General features: G+C 44.2%; 1 protein-coding gene across 1 annotated transcript in view; it reads left to right on the top strand.

Moving 5' to 3' along the window:
- kcnh4a (potassium voltage-gated channel, subfamily H (eag-related), member 4a) overlaps positions 1 to 18,384 on the top strand; it is a gene marked incomplete at both ends in the record, with an annotated part of 36,498 nt that overhangs the window by 4,847 nt on the left and 13,267 nt on the right. Inside the window, 4 exons of the mRNA XM_083649977.1 lie at positions 7,447 to 7,680; positions 8,644 to 8,778; positions 9,024 to 9,157; positions 16,815 to 17,067. Of these exons, the coding sequence (XP_083506103.1) occupies positions 7,447 to 7,680; positions 8,644 to 8,778; positions 9,024 to 9,157; positions 16,815 to 17,067 (756 nt within the window). The remainder of the gene's footprint in view (positions 1 to 7,446; positions 7,681 to 8,643; positions 8,779 to 9,023; positions 9,158 to 16,814; positions 17,068 to 18,384) is intronic.

The following is an 18,384-nucleotide window of genomic DNA, read 5'->3' as shown; positions in this document are numbered from 1 at the left end:
ATACAAAGCCTCACTTTCATTCAGTGAGCAGGCTGAAGCACACACTGCATTGTCTATCACTGCAGCATCATTATAGAGTTTAGCAGCACAGGCACACACAACGTGTTTAAAATGCAATCTGTTTGAATTCAAAGAGCAATTGAATGGATAAATGAAAGAAGAAACCACTCAGTGCTAATCTCTCTATGCGGCTCCATATTGTAAGGTTATTTAGAGATAGGTGAAAGCGGACAGGCATTATTCATCAGTGAATGATGGCTGTGATCCATCTGTTATTTCTCTTCACAATGGGAGCATGAGTGCACTAACCCAATACCATCTATCATCTTACAAGTCATTTTGCAGCTTACAATAGGATGTTCATTTCGCAGCTGCAAAGTGTTTGCTTTACAGATCATGGCTGAGCAACAGATAATGTTACTCACACTACTTCAATGGAAATCTATCTGTTTGCTTGCTTGTTTCTCCAGACAAAATAAGTGATTAATATGGAAATGTTGGGGCCCAAGTTTTTAACTATGTTTTAACTATTTTAACTATGCGTCATTAACTATGTAATCTCTCGAGACAGACTTTCGACTTAAAATTTGTTTTTTTGTTTTTTTGTTGTTTAATGGATGGGTTCCCTGATTGTTAACTATGATGTCATGCTTCACCTGCAGCAGACTCATGATGCTCACTGAATTGGTTCTGTCCGTCTGCATGTCAGCTTGTGACAGCCTGCCTGATGAGGGGTCTGAAGAAAGTCTATTATCTACTGTGTGTGTGTGTGTGTGTGTGTGTGTGTGTGTGTGTGTGTGTGTGTGTGTGTGTGTGTGTGTGTGTGTGTGTGTGTGTGTGTGTGTGTGTGTGTGTGTGTGTGTGTGTGTGTGTGTGTGTGTGTGTGTGTTTCTGACAAATGCCAGGGATCAGCCTCTCAACCACCTGACTCAGCCTTCTGCAGGTGCGGGCATCCTCTAATACATTTGTGAGACACAAGTGAAGAAGCCAGAGGAGAATGAAGGCTGTGATGGTTATACTGTGTGTGTGTGTGTGTGTGTGTGTGTGTGTGTGTGTGTGTGTGTGTGTGTGTGTGTGTGTGTGTGTGTGTGTGTGTGTGTGTGTGTGTGTCTGTGTGTGTGTGTGTGTGTGTGTGTGTGTGTGTGTGTAAAAGAAATATTGCGCGCTGCGAGGGACATACATTTTTATGAAAATGTACCAGATTATTACAAAGATGCCATGTGTTGCCTTTCGATGGTGATAATAGATATGAAGAAATTATTATTTCTTCCGCTTTCCCTGTCCCCCGCTTGTCTCGTTCAACTTCTGGGACTGGGAGCCTGTAGAGTTATGTAACTAGCACTTATTGAAGCTCTGGATAAAATATGCCTCTGAGTTGTCATGGAAACAACAATGTTGCCTGGGTCCATGTAATTTTGATTGTGGAGTATTATGGGATTAAAAAAACCAATCCACTGTGTAAATAATGCATTTGAATGTGCTAAATCAGACTGGCTATCCCTATAGCCTGATATTCAGACTGGATTGCCACCTCCATGTGGAGTGGGCGGATTCAAAGGGCTGGACTCTATCCCCTCTTCTTGAACTAATCAATTCCCCAGTTATTAATTATTGCCCATCCAACATTTTCAAGATCCCTGTGTCACACAAAAAAGCTAATTCAGCAGCTGTGTAATGTTTCTTTATCCTATCTTTCTGGGGGGGAATTTACCGATATACATTTTTGTGTAGCATACTAAGCACAGTTTAGTCTAAATAAATCAAATAGACTACGGCATTCACTGAACATGAATGTAAAAAAACAAACAGCAGAGAATCATCGTAAAAGCTGTGAAAGAAAGGGTAAAAGCAAGTGTGTGTGTGTGTGTGTGTGTGTGTGAGTGTGTGTGTGTGTGTGTGTGTGTGTGCGTGTGTGTGTGTGTGTGTGTGTGTGTGTGTGTGTCTGTCTGTCTGTCTGTCTGTCTGTCTGTCTGTGTGTGTCTGTGTCTGTCTGTGTGTGTCTGTGTTTGGGGTTATGCTATAATAGGTTGGTTGCACAACGAGTGGCAGGATCAAAATCCGTTCCACAAGCTCATTTCCTGACTCCATGAATAAGCCCCGAGGAGCCTGCTAGAGCCCCCCTGGAGAAGCGGACCCCCACGGAGCCAACTGGGTCCCTTCACACATCTTTGGACTTCATACACACTGGCACACTTCAAAGCTGTCACTGATATAGCTACAGCAGACAGCAGAGCTTCAGGGGATCTGACGGACTCTGGGCCGAACCCACACAGAATGACTCAGATAAAGAAAGAGGAGGGGGAAGAAAGCTGTTTTATGCTGGTGTTATGCAGAGTTTTGCATCCCCGCCACCAAATGTATCCCTATTCAAATGTATGTGTCCTATACCTTTTAATACGTCCATGTCCCCACCTCATGGGAGCATATTGTAATTATTTATACGGCAATGTAACTGTTTAAAAATTATATAATCTTCTGACGTGACCTCGAGGCCAGTGGGGGTCTGTCCTGGCTCATGGAGACAGACTTTGATGCATAGAATCCGCTTGGAGGTGACTTCCATGCTTGGGGCTCTCTCATGAAGCCCGACTTTGGTGCTTAAAATCCACAGGTGACCTCGAGGCTTGGGAGTCTCTCCTGGCTTATGGAGGGGGATACAAATCCCTTTCAAATCTCGGCGGTTTTGTACCTGCTGAGATTTGCATCCCTGTTTTTTTCTCGGCAGGGATGCAGAACTCTGCATAACACCGGTAATCAAACGGATGAATCAGACTTGGAGCAGAGTGTGGACGGCCCTATCGTTGCATCGGCGCAGTTTCTAGGCCGAGCGGCAGGCGCAGATCAAAGCAGTGGGCGTGGAAAGGCGCACTTGATATCTTCGTGCTGGCGCTAGATGCAGCCCAAAGCATTACAACCACGCCTTTTAGGCGTAAAATTATGCACCGTCATGCTCATTGGATAAGTGCAATAAACGAATCGCACGCTTGCCTTTTTAGCTCCAATTCCAGTGATCCCGCAAAACCAGACGAAAGCCAAACGCTCTGCCCCCCCCCCCCCCCCCCTCCCTTCATCCAGCCTGTCTGTCTGCATTATAGGCTATTATTCCATATTATTATGCTTCTCAAACCAATCTAACTGCAGTTTCAATACTGCAAGCATGTAAATACGCTACACTATAGCAAGATCAAAGTGAAAATAATGTTCTATGCATCAGCTAGAAAAATATAGCCTATTAGATTGGTGAAAGTTTGTCCAGAAAGATATCATTTTCTCTCGCCTGCTGCAGGAAGGATGATGCACATAAATATACCCTACATTATGTCAAGTCATTGCATAAATGTGTTTTTATTGTAAAACTAAATGTGAAATAGGGCCAAGTTATTGGACGGACATCACAGTATAGCAGATGCCATTAGAAGCGCGTTCCGAAGCGCGTTCCGCTGTTACTTCTCTAAATCACGTTAACTCGACAAGGGGTATATATATGCCCAGGAGGACATATATGTTTCACATAGGGTGGTGTTTTCATTTCGAGGTTTTATTTGGTCCAATATTGAAATGTTGACAATGGCAGGCTGTGTTACCATTACACATTAATTTAGAACTACCTTTTATATCTATTTTGGCTCATTTGGTGGCTATTTAGTAGCGAAATGAAGAAACACAATGCATGCTGGGAACTCAGAGAGAGAGAGAGAGAAGGGTGACAGAGAAGAAGCAGTGAAGGCAAAGAATAGGCCTGCTTTTGAAAAGCGCAAAGCGCTAAATGTAGGCCAGCTCCCAAGATATGACTAGGCTGGTATTTAGCGCCGACACGCCCACTTTGGGACTGCGCCACGCCCATTCGGCCTAAAGCGCATTTGGCAGCCTAAAGCCTATTGCTATCTTGCCGAAACAGGCGCAAGGCACGTTTTTTTGCGGTTAAGGCCCGTAATAGCGCCGATGGCCTGTGGGAGAATAGAGCCAATGGGCTCTATCGTTGCAGCCGCGCAGTTTCTAGGCCGAACGCCAGCCGCAGCGCAAAGCAGTGGGCGTGGAAAGGCGCACTTGATATCTTGGTATCGGCGCTAAACTCAGCCTCAACCATTATAACCACGCCTTTTAAGCGTAAAATTATGCATTGTCCGCTCATTGGAGAATTGCAGGGAAGAGACACACGCTTGCCTTTTAAGCTCCAATTCCTGGACAAATCCGGTAAAACCAGACAAAGCCAAGGGCTCCGCCGCCCCCCCCCTCCCTTCATCCGGTCTGTCTATCTCCATATATAGGCTATTATTCCATATTATTATGCTTCTCAAACCAATAACTGCAGTTAAAATACTGCAAGCATGTAAATACGCTACACTATAGCAAGACCAAAGTGAAAATAATTTCTAAATGCATCTGATAGAAAAAAATATTGCCTATGGCTGGATGTCATGAGATTAGATGGCCAGAATGATATCGTTTTATCTCTCCTCCCCCACTGCACGATGCAACATCCTCTGAATGACACCTATCACTTTTACTGGATCTGATAACTTAATTCTATTTAATTTACAGGATTTTATTATTGAGTACGGTAATAGTATTTTATTTGGCCTATATATGCGTCCCCCCCACCCCCTGCCCACAGGCTCTGACAAATATGTTCATTCTCAATAAAATCTTCAGTAATCAATCAGAGGGGCTTTAAAAGCCAGATTGGCAGCAGCTGGCGCAGTGTGATCAATATGGCAGACGAAAACCGATCCACTGAATTCACAGCTGAGGAGAAGATGGTGCTGGCGAATCAGGTGATATATCTGTCCACCATTCATTTTGAATAGCTACAAAACAACTCTTTAAGTTGTTTATTCATCTATCCATTCAGGTTCAAATGTACCATCGCGCACTGTTTGGGGAGGAGAATTACCCCGCCGACGCCCCGCGCCCAGTCCTGGACCGCCTGAGTGAGCCGCCCCAGGTGGCCGTCTATGCGCTGCGCTTGTTCAGCACCTCGGACAGCTCCGCTGCCACAGACGGGGGAAACATTTGGAAATAATTATAACTTTCTATGCTTTGCACACAGAAAAAATAAATACAACAGACAATTCTGTAATGAATAGCTGTAATGAAGAGTGGGGTTTGAAGAAGCGCTACACAACAGTTGATCCAGTTTATCTCTTTCTCTCTTTTCTTTCTCTCTCCCTTTCTCTCACATTAAACGATATACATGCCTATAATGTCAATTATCTGAATGAAATAATAATACATATTAATTAGGAATATTAGTAATATTAGTAGCCTAGCTAATTTCGGGGGGGGGGGGGGTAATAAAATGTAGAGCTATATTACACATAAATGGGGATTATTATGATAGCCTAAACTAAATTTATGAAACTGCATTACAGCTTCACCCAAAAAGCCTGAGAAGGGTTGCAATCTTATATTCTATTGTATTCTAAAGTATTTTTTTCTATATATTGTATTCTCCATTCACTTTCCTGTCCCCGGTGCACAGAATCCTGCTTTAGGCCAGCTTTTCAAAAGCGCAAAGCGCTAAAAGTCGGCCAGGTCGGAAGATGGCTGGAAGATAGTAGTACGCCGGTATTTAGCGCCGCCACGCCCACTTCGGCGCATTCAGGGACTCCGCCACGCCCATTCGGCCTAAAGCGCATTTGGCAGCCTAAAGCCTATTGCTATTTTCCCGAAACAGGCGCAAGGCACGTTTTTTTGCGTTTAAGGCCCGTTTTAGCGCCAAAGGCCTGTGGGAGAATAGGGACCAAAGTGTCAACGTGAAGGAGAAACAATGAAATGAGCCGCAGTCGCCATGTCTGGATCTTATAAGTTCAGAGATGCAGAGACTGAATATAGTTTTAGAGCTGGAAAATGTCATGGTCGAAATCTGTGAAATAACAATATGAGGGACTCACTAGAGACTACCAGAACTGTGTGTCCTTGTAGATAATTAGATAGCTATTTTTGATTATACCGTTATAGAGAGCAAGGTAAACAGTAGGCACATTGCCTTCTCTCCTAGAAGGTTACATACAGAAAGTACCAACGGGAAGGAGAAACAATGAAATGACCCACAGTCGGCATGTCTGGATCTTATAAGTTCAGAGATGCAGAGACTGAATATAGTTTTAGAGTTGGAAAATGTCACAGTCTAAATCTGTGAAATAACACACAATATGAGGGACGTGTTCAAACGTGTTGTTGTGCAACCCGATCGCCAGAATAAGATGTCGGTATTGTATGCTTTTGGAATCCGCAGAAATGTAAAATATGAACATTTCTCTTTTTTTAAGATGATTTTTTGGGGCATTTTTGCCTTTATTTAATGAAGCTTAAGCGAAAGTTCTTTAAGAGAGACCTGTAGTATCATTAATTCACTCTCTTTCATTTATTCACTCTCCTAGGAGAAACCCTCTAGCTGTCACGCCCACTCATTCATACCACCACGTCATCAATCAACCCTTTCCCCGCTTCTATCTAGCATCACTGTTCGTGGGCGGTAACATTTAGATTAAACCAATCCGAGTAAGACACATCTTTCCATTCAGCCTATCATCATCTAGCTGTCAAAGCTAAAAGCCGCCTTTTCTCTGTGTGTGGTCTGCTGGGTTTTCAGTGTGTTCCTGCGTCCCTCCTCCACCCCATTCTCCTCCAATCCTCTCTTCTTCAGATTCAGAAGCCTTTTCCAGCAAGACCAAGGCCACCTTCACCACCACCAGGTCTAGACTCCATGGGGGGGATATTCCATCCTACTCCTGCCTGCTCGACCCCTGCTGATCATGACGTCATTATCAAGCTGACGTCATGATGTCTAATCGCCAAAAATAAATATTCTTATGTGCCTACAGGTTCATGTACCTAATCATCTAATAAATCACTGTCATTCTAGAATGTGTCTCTCTGTTTGAACTGTAGATAGGACAGTAGGCAGACAGGAAAGGTGGGGAGAGATAGTGGATGACATGCAGCAAAGGACCTTGGGTCAGATTTGAACCCGTGTCGGCAGCAAAGGACCAAGCCTCCGTCGTACGCGTTCTACCAGCTGAGCCACCGGGACACACAATTTTCCTTCCAATTTCCTGAACCAAAATGTGTTGCATATCACGTGTCTAAAATGTGGTATTTTATGTCTACATGTCAATTTGAAACAAAACGACCATTCATTTGAAAAACTTGCAGCCTTTCCAAAGTTAAACGCAAGTAACACAACTTTGGATATGTTTAGGGAAGTAAAACAACTTGGTTAGGTTTAGGCAACTAAAGCAACTTGGTTAAGGTTAGGGTTATGGTAGGTTGGGGTTAAAATAGAAAATAGAAACAGGACATGCTTCGGGGAGTTGAACTGGCGATCTCTGGCTTGTAAGACGAGGACGCTACAGGGCTGTTGCTGTGCTGTCCCTTTCCTCAAGCTCACACTCTTAGCTTTGCCTCGATCTAACCTCATTCTTCTTCTGATTTCCCTCACAGACAGTAACTTCCTGCTGGGGAACGCCCAGGGTCGCCATGGCTACCCCATCGTGTACTGCTCAGACGGGTTTTGCGAGCTGACGGGCTTTGTCAGGACCGAGGTGATGCAGAAAACCTGCACCTGCCACTTCCTGCACGGGGCTGAGACCAGCGACAGGGTAATGGAGCAGGTGGACAAGGCGCTGGAGGGCCAGCAGGAGTACCAGGGGGAAGTCTGTTTCTATAGGAAAAATGGTGAGGATCCTAAATTCTTAAAACCCGAAGAAGATATCTTGCTGAGCACAACGGTCTCAGTTTCATAAACTTTTGTTAATTATGTACGGACCTTATTTCAGGCAAAAGAAATCCCCATTCAAAAATCAAATTCAAAAATCCCCATACAAAAATCCCATTGACTTCGAGACAAGGGAACCCGTGCAGTGCGATGCAACGTTGGCCGACAAAAATACGTCATCCCTCCCTGCAGTACTCAATACAGAGAGGAGGACACACTCAGAAAGACCCAGAAGAACACACTCATAATGTTCCTCCCAGAGCCGTATAATAGAAGAGTTCCGACATCTCCATTCACTCCAATGGGACCAGTTTTTTTCCAGGAAGTAGAAAGTGGAACTCTTCAGTAAAAAAAGCAGCACTGTCGAGTTGCATCAAAATAGACAGTGTTGTACTTTGAAAGGGTTTTTCATCCCTTGAAATGAATCAAATTGTACATTATCGGCTTTATTTTAGCATGCAAAAGTAGCGCGAGACCCATTCCTGGCTGTTCATTGGCTAATGATTCTTGCATTTTGGTCCTCCGCTGACGCCACTCTCTTACTAGAGGACACTAGTTCCTCCTATTAACTCCAAGCCAAACAATAACTCACACCAATTAGGCTGTTAGTTCTATCCCATACGAGAACCCTAGCCTACAAGAACACACACACACACACACACACACACACACACACACACACACACACACACACACACACACACACACACACACACACACACACACACACACACACACACACACACTCACACTCACACAGGTGAGGTTGGGCCATTGGAACACCCCCCCCCCCCCCCACACACACACACACACACACACACACACGCTTATATTCCAGCCTTAATTGAAATCCAAATGTGAAGAATTGTCTCAGTGCTACTGTTGGTGGGTAATCTTGATGACTTCATTTTTATTATCTTCAGGTAATCCATTTTGGTGCCTCCTGGATATTGTGCCAATTAAAAATGAGAAAGGCGAGGTGGTTCTGTTCCTGTTCTCCTTCAAAGATGTCAGCGAATCATATGGGAAAAGCCACCATCATCACGGCCAGGGAGACGGTGAGCTCCAGACGCATTTCCCAGCTGTTAACAGTCACTATTAATGGACTCGTTTTAGACCATCAAAATGTCATGCTGCCACACTCACTGTCTAAATAAGCTTCTGCTAATGGCATACAGAACTCAATGGAATATTAAGTGACATCATGACGGTGTATTCAGTGGGTATTATGAAATGCACTAGTGTAAGCCACGTTGGATAAAAGCATCTGCTAAATGACAATTATGTATTTTATTCCGAGCAGGCATGTCAGAGGGCGGTCACCAGAGCAGGAAAAGCAGCCGATCCCCCTTGTCCCAAGCCCAGCAGAGGGGGAGGACGGTTCTGTTCCACCTCACCAGCCTCTTCTCCAAGAGGGGCAGGGGAAAACTGACCAATGTGAGTCCAAACCCTTGGCTTGCATGTCAGTGCTCAGTCTGGCACAGTCCGGCATCTGCAACATGCTATACCTATGAGTCTCCTACGATGTTCTGAGCATTTCATTATTCATTATCAGTCAGTCACATTTGGCTAGCCTCCGTGAGATAAAAGCATTTGTTCTGTTAAGAATCGAATTGACAGCTTTTAACGATTTTTGTGTCATGCAACATGTAAATACAGATGACATTTCAAGGCATTAAGACATTGATCAGACGGCGTTTGAAACCCTAGTCAGATGAGTTTGGAGTTGAGCTTTTGAGAACAATCTATAACCTTTGCATTTGGGGCAGATGCAAAGCACCAGAAACCACAGAGGAAGCAATCACACCAATATATCTTCATACTGAGAGACAGAGAGCAAAATAATAAAAGAAACGCAAATGGATTGTGTCATATAACTGGTATAGAACTCAACATGGTAATGTGAATGAATAACCATCAGCAGCTCTTAACTCATGCATGCACTGTTGTACCACAAGGATCTATATTCGGCCCGCTTCTGTTCGCCTTGTATATTAATGATCATCTGCCATCTGTCTGCCCCGATGACACCGTAGGACACCGTATGTGTGCAAGCCAGGACAAAAGATCTGGCTGCTGCCAAACTTACCACTGCCATAGATCAGATCACTATCTGGTTATACCGTCCCTGCATTCAACTTAAAGTCGAGCTAAAAATGACTTTTTAACTATTTTAGATCACATCCCTGGTCATAGAGTGCACCTATTTAAGAATGTATGCCAAAATAATTCACATAAATCCAATTTCTTTGGTTTTTCACATCAAAAGTCAACCATGTTGTCTTCATTCATAACGAAATCTACAGTGTGCTTACGTCAGCTAGCACTATCAAATTTCAACCCAATGTCAACCAATAATATTGACATGGCATGACAACATGACAGCTGTCAATCAATCTTCATGGCCAGAAGAAAATTCCAAACAGGCAACATGCCTGCCTACATGGGCAGACGTTGCTAGCCCATAAATGTTAATATACTTACTTAGCCAATAAGTGAACCAGCCAGCGAGGATGTAGACGGCGCTGTATTTACATTATATTGTGTTTGTACATAATATAGACTGTTATTGTTTAGCAGACTGCTTTCTCCATCTTCTCCGAGGCAGTTGCCAGGGTCCACTCGACTGCTCGCATCGCATTCAGTCCCCTCATCCCAGACACGGCCAATTTAACCTACAGCTTCATTATGCTGCAGTTAATCCAGCCAGGATTAAGCACAGAGGCCCTCGCGCCTCGAGGGCCTCACACCTGGCCTGTTAGAATCATTGGAAGATCATGAAAACCCAAAGCAGGCACACTTATAGCCTTTTCACACGAGGTCCAACCAGGGTTATACCCGGGTTGTTGTGTTTCAAAGGGTTAACCCACGCCCAACTCGGTTTGTCCAACCCAACCAGAGGTGGGTTGGACAAGGGTTGATTTTAGGGCTGCAACTAACGATTTATATTAGATAGTTTCTTCAATTAATCGATTAATCTGATAAAAATAAATTGCACAGATTTTATTTCAATAATTTTATTAAAAAAGAAAAATGGCCCAAGATTGACAATATTAGTGCACAAAAGTGCTGCTTGGCTGGACCAGAGCTGTCTAAACAATTAGCCTATGTAAAATTATAAGTAATCTTATGAGTAAGTGGGTTCTGTCTGTTTAAAATGTTGTCCCACTGATGATGTCACAATGTCTATGACATCATCAGTGATGTCATCAATGACATGATTATTGACCAAAATCATCTTATGACATCACTGATGACATCACTGATTATGCGGGTGAGGCCACGCAGTGGGCGAGCTGTGTGCGGCTGTGTTAACTGGATTTGCTACTTAACACGTTAAGTGCCATAGCCGAAATAATTCGTCTTACATAATCCAACGCTTGAGTGCCAGAGCCGAAATAACTCGTCTTACATAAACATTTTTTTTTTTTGACGGTGGGACATCAATCAACCCCTTTTACATCTTCGAGATAACTATTGGAGCAAGAGCATGTGTGTAATCTATTTTACCGACCACTAAGTGGCGACAGAGACAGAGAGAAGCCACAGCCACGGGACCCGTGGACCAAAAGCAGCCGCCTCCCGCGGAAATGGCTTGGCGATTTTACAGTCAGAAGCCCGGAGACACACACACAGAACGGACAGAGATCCCCTCCCCCCAGAGCCGCGGAGCAACGCGCGAACACACACACACACACACACACACACACACACACACACACACACACACACACACACACACACACACACACACACCGCGGGAGCAAGCCATTCAAGGAAATGGCGAGGCGATTTTACAGTAATCCATTTCAGACTCGTCTTGCCCGAGAGCGGCCGCGCGCAGGCAGCAGCACACAGAGAGCGGAGAGCGATTTGCAAAATAGATTATAGGTGAAACACACTTTGAAACACCTCAGAAAGGCCAGAATCAACATCTGCCCATCGCCCACGCATTCCCCGGCCCATCTTGACTCGCACAAGGAGCGTCCGCACGCAGGCAAGCAGGCAGGCAGGCAGGCACGCAGACAGGCAGGCAGGCAGCAGCAACGCGCTTCTGACACGCCCGCTGTTAGAGCCAGGAGGAAGGAGGAGAAGACACACGGAGGGAGGAGTTTGAATGAGAGGGGTGTTTCCTGTTGTTATGGAGGAAATTACTGTTCAAAACTATTGTTTAGAATGTCTGACGGTCTTACTGATGCCAAAAATGAATGGTTAAAGTGACTGTTTCACAAAAAGCCATTTATCTCTGAATAAATTTCCAGACGCTGAAACCATGCTGTACTCAACGGCTAATATCTACATAACTACTAACTCTGCAAACTAACTCTTTTAGACAGAGAAAGCACACATTCTATTAGTTATTTTTAGATGATTGGTGTTCATGAATTCTTAACAGAAAATAATCCTCGGCTGTTGTAAAATGAGCCAGAATCGTCAAAAACACCCCTGGCACAAGTTACCTACAGGATTGAAAACATGGCTGGCACTCAATGTGTTAATAGGCTACCTTTAACAACAGTAATAAAAAAAATAGAGGAAGTGCCGTGCCAGAGAAAATAGTAAAAGGTACAAAAAGGCACGCATCCAGCAGTGAAAAGTTAAAACCAGGTGCAGGACCGAAGTGCAAGTAATAAAAAATAGAGTCCGCACATCACATTTTATTACTTACTTGCACTTCGGTCCTGCACCTGGTTTTAACTTTTCACTGTACCTTTTACCAACAGGCCACGGACTATATGAAGGTAGATTGTTTCTGCACTTGCTCTCTCTCTTTCTCACACACATGCACGCACGCACACACACACACACACAGTGGCGTGCCGTCCATTAGGCGAACTAGGCAAATGCTAGGGGCGCTTGAGCCGTTGGGGGCGCCAGAGAGGGTAAAAAAAAAAAAAAAAAATTACAAATACTTTTTCATGATAATAGGCCTACTATCATTTTACAATAGTAGACAAAAAATAAGCACAACAACGTCTTAAGTCTTTAAATAATAGTGAAATCATTTTTCTAATTCTGGCTTTCTGGCTGCCTGGGCTGCAGCACTTTCACCACGGTCCCTAATCCATACCACCCCACCCCCTGCGCGGCCGCGCCCCCTTCTACCTGCTTGGAGCTTTTTCCCAGAGTGGGGGAAGCCCAAGGGAGCTGGAAGGTGGGTGCTGAGGGTGCTGCAGCACCCCCTGGTGGCAAGAAATGGGATTTTCGAAATTGTTGGATTTGGCTGTCTTGTGCTTATACCACCAACAAAATGCATTAAAAAACAGTTTGTGCTTCCCAGCTCTAATCTTATTTCATACGCTCTCTCTTCAAAAGTGTTTGATTTTCATCATAATCTGGTTTTCCATAATAATAATAATAAGTTCAGTGTTTATGCCTGTGTTGCTGTCTGTTGTAGTGTAAAACGACAGGTGCTTACATGAAAGTGAGTGAGAAAAGGAGAGGATACTGAATAATGACATCACAATAGTATAATCCTAATGTTAATTTAAAATTAAATATTCTTCTAAATATGGATGAAAGTCCAAAAAACATCAAATCTTCTACGGCGCTGCCCTGGCGGGCAGCACCGAGGGGCCCTTCCTTACAGCACCCCCTACCTAAAAGTACTGTACTTCCAGCGCCACTTGGGAAGGGCAATTCTGAGACTGCACTGCAGTGGTGGAATTAGCTGCGATATAATTTGTATTATATTTTCTTTGGGGGGGGGGGGGGGGGGGGGCACCAGCAAAAATCTTGCCTAGGGCACCAACTTGGTCAGGCACGCCACTGCACACACACACACACACACACACACACACACACACACACACACACACACACACACACACACACACACACACACACACACAGGAAGGATGTAGAAAGGTTTTGCCTCACAAAACTTTTGCTTAACGAGCTGGATCGCGAGCAGCAAACACCGGCCATTAGACAGCGTTAAACGAGAAAACTGTCTGCCGTGTTGATGAATGTTTCCTCACTTCAAAACGCAAAGCACTATGTGTCTAATCTCCTTTACTTAATTAAAGCCCCCTCTGCTCAGCTGTTGAGGCCCCATGGTTGAGCCCTTTCCCTCAGGCTCTTTCTATTGTTGGTCTCAAGACTTCACTAATGAAAGAGACCTCTTTCGTTCTAGCCAGAATTCTTTCAGGAATCTTTGTAAGACAGAACTACTCTTCTTCCCAGGGAAAGACTGCCCTCTTACAGACCTCTCCATTTCCATTGACAACATTACTGTGCTTCCCTCTGAAATATAGCTAAGAACCTCGGGGTGATCCTTGACAAGCAGCTGTCTTGCTCGGTCTATATCGATGCGACAGCATGCTCCTGTAGGTTCTTCCTGTACAACATCCGCAAAATCCATCAGTTTCTTATGAGGGAAGCGACACAACTCCTGGTCCAAGCATTTGTCATCTCCCGCCTGGACTACTGCAATGTTCCTCTGGCTGGGCTACCTGCCTCGGCCATCCGACCGCTTCAGCTCATTCAGAACACTGCAGCCCGACTTGTGTTCAACCAACCCAAATTCTCTCATGTCACTCTCCTCTTCCGGGACCTTCACTGGCTTCCCATCTCGGCATGCATCAAATTCAAGGCACTGGTAGTGGCCTACAGTAAGGTGACCAGATTTATCAAATGAAAATCGGGGACATTTCCAGTCCGGCAATCAATGTATCATAAAAATATCCAATGTTATTACCTATGAAATAATAAAGGGGGATGATTCCAGTTTCATTTATTTTGTCCATGGCTGTTGTACTGTAATAAAGAGTACAACCCCCCCCCCCCCCCCGACACACACACACACACACACACACACACACACACACACACACACACACACACACACACACACACACACACACACACACACACACACACACACACACACACACACACACACACGTCATTCACTGTGCCCCTTTACAAAATGTCAATGTGTTCCCCAGCAGCATTGGCCTGGCCTTCCGAGGCTACAGCACCAGATGTTTTATGAAAAGCCTCAGATCTCAAAAAGTATTTTCGGTGGAGTCCTAATTGCTTCTTCATTGTTCAAGATCTAGTGAAAGAGCTGCAGCAGAACATGTAAACACTTGTTGGATCCCTGGATCAAAACATTGACTCATAGAATCCATTCTCATTCAGATATCTTGAGATGAGAACGGTCAAGGGTCCCCTTTGAAATTGTCAATTAAAGTAGGAAAACTGTGCGCACATCCAAAACCACATTGGGCATCAGGTGCAGGACAAATAGGCGAAATCAAAAAATAAAGGAATTGTCCGCACACTGATTAGCAGCTCCCGTTTTTATTTGCTCAAGGTTGGCAAGCTTTCGACCCCCTTTGAAATTGACCATATATGCCGGTTTTTCAAAATTCATTATTTAGCCCCCTTCCCGACAAGGTAGCATGGCATTGTTGGTCCCAATGGATGCTGTGTAGGTCTTACAGTCATACCCTGTAAGTATCTTCACTCGAGATTTAAGAATGATCCTGCTAGAGCTAGAGTCATATCGGCCGCAGACGCCAGTAGAAAATCGGGGACATTTTCAGGGACAGCTCCAGCCGGGGACAGGTCACCAAAAACGGGGACTGTCCCCGAAAATCGGGGACGTCTGGTCACCTTAGCCTACAGGGCAGTACACCAGACAGCCCCTCTGTGCCTACAAGCCCGACTTTTGAGCCCGCTACTTGGGCGCAAAAGTCGCTCATCCCAATCACGACTCTTCTCGTCCCTGGCACCACAATGGTGGAACGAGCTCCCCCCTTCGGTCAGGATGGCCGAATCACTACCCATCTTTCAGCAAAGACTAAAAACACACCTTTTCAGGCTCCACCTGGGCCCATCTTGAACTAACATCTCTCTCTCTGAAAAAAAAAACTTTCTACTGTAAGTGCTACTCTATTCCTTCAAAAGGTTGTAGCTGTCATATATTGATTGTGTTGCATAGTTGTTTCTCTACTGTTGACAAAATGTGATATTGTAAGTCACTTTGGATAAAAGCGTCTGCCAAATGATGTAATGTAATGTAATGTAATCATGTGTCAGGCATTAAACTCACCTTATTTCTGCACTTTGAAGGCACCTTGCATGGGGCAACCTCATTATATTGGAATCTTAGTTGCTCCAAAAGGTGAGTGGTTATTGTTTTAAAAGACAAAGTTTGGTGAGAATCGGCTAGTTATCTGGGACCAGAGTCCAGACGCATGGTCCCTCTGGTCCCTGATGACAGTTCACATTGCGTTTTTATTTATTTATTTTTTCCACAGATTAAACCTGTGTCAATGTTTAAAATGTGTCAATTTGAGAATTAAAAAAAAGTATTTTATGTATTTAAAATACGCAAAATACAAGGTATGAAAGTATTTTTGATACTTTTTACTCGGTCCAGCCAAATACAAATTGCAAAATACACAAGTGTATTTGAAATACGTCCCATCTCTGTTTCCTGTTATAGTACTGTAGTCGGCGGGGTTATCTCTTGGGGCAATGATTGGAATATGTGTACCATCTATGACTGTGGTGCACTGAGGGTAGCCACGGTTCAAAAAGCCTCCAATTGTGTCATGGAGGCGCTGTCCGGTTGGAAGTGAAATGAACCGCTAGTATAATGTTTCAACTAGTGCCTTGCCTCTGTCACTGTGACTTCTCACACCAACACACATACAGTTGACACACCAACCCCAACCAAACAGGCAATGCTGTGGTACTCCCCGAGTGTTGCAAGCCACGATCAGTTCAAGTAACATTGTCGAATGTCGAACATCACATGCGATGATGCGACATGTTGTCTGGCCCGTCCGTTTCCAGCCTGAGTTCATGCATCATCTGAAATGTCATGAGCAGGGATGACTTGGTGTGAACTTGACACAAGAAGGGTTGAACACGGGTCAAGTAGCACTGGCCCGACCCTGGTCAGGTCCGAAACCAACACTCCTGCAGATTTAAAGGATAGCTTGTATCTTTCAGAGTGCAATTTCTTGTGATGTTTTATCATGTATATTCTCTCTCTCTCTCTCTCTCTCTCTCTCTCTCTCTCTCTCCCTTTCTCTCTCTCTCTCTCTCTCTCTCTCTCTCTCTGACCCTCTGTCAGAGTGTGTTCCAGAAACCGTCTCTCCCTGAGTACAAGGTGGCGGCTGTAAAGAAGTCCCGTTTCATCCTGCTCCACTACAGCATCTCTAAGGCCTTGTGGGACTGGCTGATCCTGCTGGCGACCTTCTACGTTGCCGTCACCGTGCCATACGACGTCTGCTTTGTCAGCCATGATGATGGCAGTGACCACGACTCGCTCGTCAACCGCAGCACCATTGGCAGTGACATTGCAGTGGAGATGCTCTTTATACTGGGTACGATACTATACGCTGTACCTCACTAGATGTATTTCAACATTTTGCAGTACTGTAGTAGCCTGGTAATTATACTGGGTACGATACTATACGCTGTACCTCACTACATGTAATTCAACATTTTGCAGTACTGTAGTAGCCTGGTAATTATACTGGGTACGATACTATACGCTGTACCTCACTACATGTAATTCAACATTTTGCAGTACTGTAGTAGCCTGGTAATTATACTGGGTACGATACTATAGTATATGCTGTACCTCACTACATGTAATTCAACATTTTGCAGTACTGTAGTAGCCTGGTAAACCATCCGGTCACGTGAACTCACATTCTGTTTTGTTCAGAGATCAGAAAGAGATTACAAAGTTCACTAGCCAATCAGGGACCTGCCTCGTATTTGACATCGTAACCGGCCAATCAGGAACGCCGCTGGCATAACAGTAATGGCTGGGCGGAAAATACGTTATTTCGCAGTTCTTCCGAGTGGATTTGGATTTGACGGGATCCAACGCTGATTGGCTGAAGGACTGGCTACTTCCACCCACTGAAATGACTGTGTACAGCAGATCCACGAAACAAAACACAATGTGAGTTCACGGATCCGGATGGTTTTAACTAGTGTCCTCTAGAGAGAGAGTGGCGTCAGCGGAGGACCAAAATGCGAGACTAATTAGCCAATGACCAGCCAGGAATGGGTCTCGCGCTACTTTTGCATGCTAAAATAAAGCTGATAGTGTACAATTTGATTAAAGAAAAAAAAAACTTTCAAAGTACAACACAAACTGTCCATTTTGCTGCAACTCGACAGTGCTGCTTAATCCAGGACCTTACTTCCTGGAACTCTTGAGTGAATGGAGATGTCGCAACTCTTCTTACACGGCTCTGGTTTTAACCAGGTATAGCAATGGTGGTAGTTCGCCTCAATTTTAGACATTTTCTTTTATTATTATTATGAGACATAAGAGTTACTGTAACTACCATTTATATTTGGCTGTAAAATGGAATTTTCCTTTATTGGTTCCTATTATGTATTTATTTATCTTATGTTTACACACAACAGAAACATATTCCTTATTTCTTGTCTGCGAAGAACCCAAATATGGGTTTGGATTTGGGTTTAGGTCCAGAATGTAGAGAGAGTAGTGTGTGATGATGTCATCCAAAGTGATGATGTCATCCAAAAGAAGGTTCCTTGGATCTCCAGACAGGAGGAGGTTTGTCTTTACAGTATGTTCAGACTTTAGTTTCTGTCAGGCGTGCTGTCAGTGTGAGCATTAAAAACAGAAATTGAATTAAAAAAATCGACATCCTAAT

The sequence above is a fragment of the Poromitra crassiceps genome (assembly GCF_964638095.1).
Source record: "Poromitra crassiceps genome assembly, chromosome: 13".
Classification (NCBI taxonomy): domain Eukaryota; kingdom Metazoa; phylum Chordata; class Actinopteri; order Beryciformes; family Melamphaidae; genus Poromitra; species Poromitra crassiceps.
Note: the sequence above shows the minus strand (reverse complement) of the source record. Positions and strands in the feature narration are given on the sequence as shown.